The following is a 1,028-nucleotide window of genomic DNA, read 5'->3' as shown; positions in this document are numbered from 1 at the left end:
ATTGCCGGTCCCGGTCCGGTAAGGGCGCGACACTGAGGGTTGCGATCCGTTGCCGGACACATAAAAAGACAAAAAAGGAAAAAAAAAAAAAAAAGAATCTGGAAATTTATTTTCCAATGGTAGCATGACTGCTACTCCCATATCTTCTTTAAAACACATTTCTTCCTTTACCTCCAAGACTTTGGCACCTCTGTGAGGTGTGTTACCATATGGTATGGAACGCAAATAATTCTGTCTTCGACTTTCCCTGTCTTTCTGTTCGTCATATTTAATCTTCAATCCTTTGAATGTCTGGACATATTCAATCGATTCAAGTGCCTTATAAAACCTTTCGACTATATGTGCAACAAGAGACGGGATATTTTCCACCCTTATGTATTCATACAGCTCAATAATAGCTGAATTCAACGTATTGTACCTGGTTCCATTATGCAGAAAAGCATTTACAACGGGGTCAAACAGATTTCCCTTGATGATGTAACTATTATAAAGGTCATCTTTAAGGCCAATCATCCTTCTCATAAAGCGAACAGCACACAAGACCAGGAAAGTGTGCTTTGAATTCATCAAAATCAAGACCCTTCTTAGCAAATCATTGCTCAAAATAGAGCTTTTTATGTAATGTGTGTGTTGCTGTAAGCAAAATTTGAGTAGGTCTAAAATTATAGCAAGCAGGTCTGCTGTTTGATAATTATTGGGGCAATTTTTGCTTTAGGTGGATATATTACCTCCTTCACGTTTGTCTTCTGAAGTGGTGGCCAAAGGTGGTGCTATCAAGTTATGCAGATAAGGTTTATAGAAGAAATTTAGAAAATCACATGTTACATATTTATTGGATACGGACAGCATGTTTTACAGATCAAACAAAGTACGCAGATGTTCCATCACATGCAGAGCACCTCCCAGCTCAGGATCAGTATCACAGATCATTTGCTTAATCACTACATTAATGAAAAGGTCATCATCTTCAGTCTTCTCTGCTTCCTTCATTACAAGTTCTCGGATCTTGGATGGACTGTACTCAACTA

The 1,028-nt window shown here is 38.3% G+C and overlaps 1 protein-coding gene across 1 annotated transcript in view; it reads right to left on the bottom strand.

The window, feature by feature from the left end:
• Window positions 1–1,028, bottom strand: part of LOC103583185 (serine/threonine-protein phosphatase 4 regulatory subunit 3-like) — a 3,965-nt gene that overhangs the window by 1,384 nt on the left and 1,553 nt on the right. The window contains 2 exon segments of the mRNA XM_008564571.1: window positions 172–536; window positions 696–1,025. Of these exon segments, the coding sequence (XP_008562793.1) occupies window positions 172–536; window positions 696–1,025 (695 nt within the window).

The sequence above is a fragment of the Galeopterus variegatus genome, unplaced genomic scaffold (assembly GCF_000696425.1).
Source record: "Galeopterus variegatus unplaced genomic scaffold, G_variegatus-3.0.2 Scaffold20407, whole genome shotgun sequence".
Lineage (NCBI taxonomy): Eukaryota > Metazoa > Chordata > Mammalia > Dermoptera > Cynocephalidae > Galeopterus > Galeopterus variegatus.
This window is presented reverse-complemented; position numbering and strand designations above follow the sequence as displayed.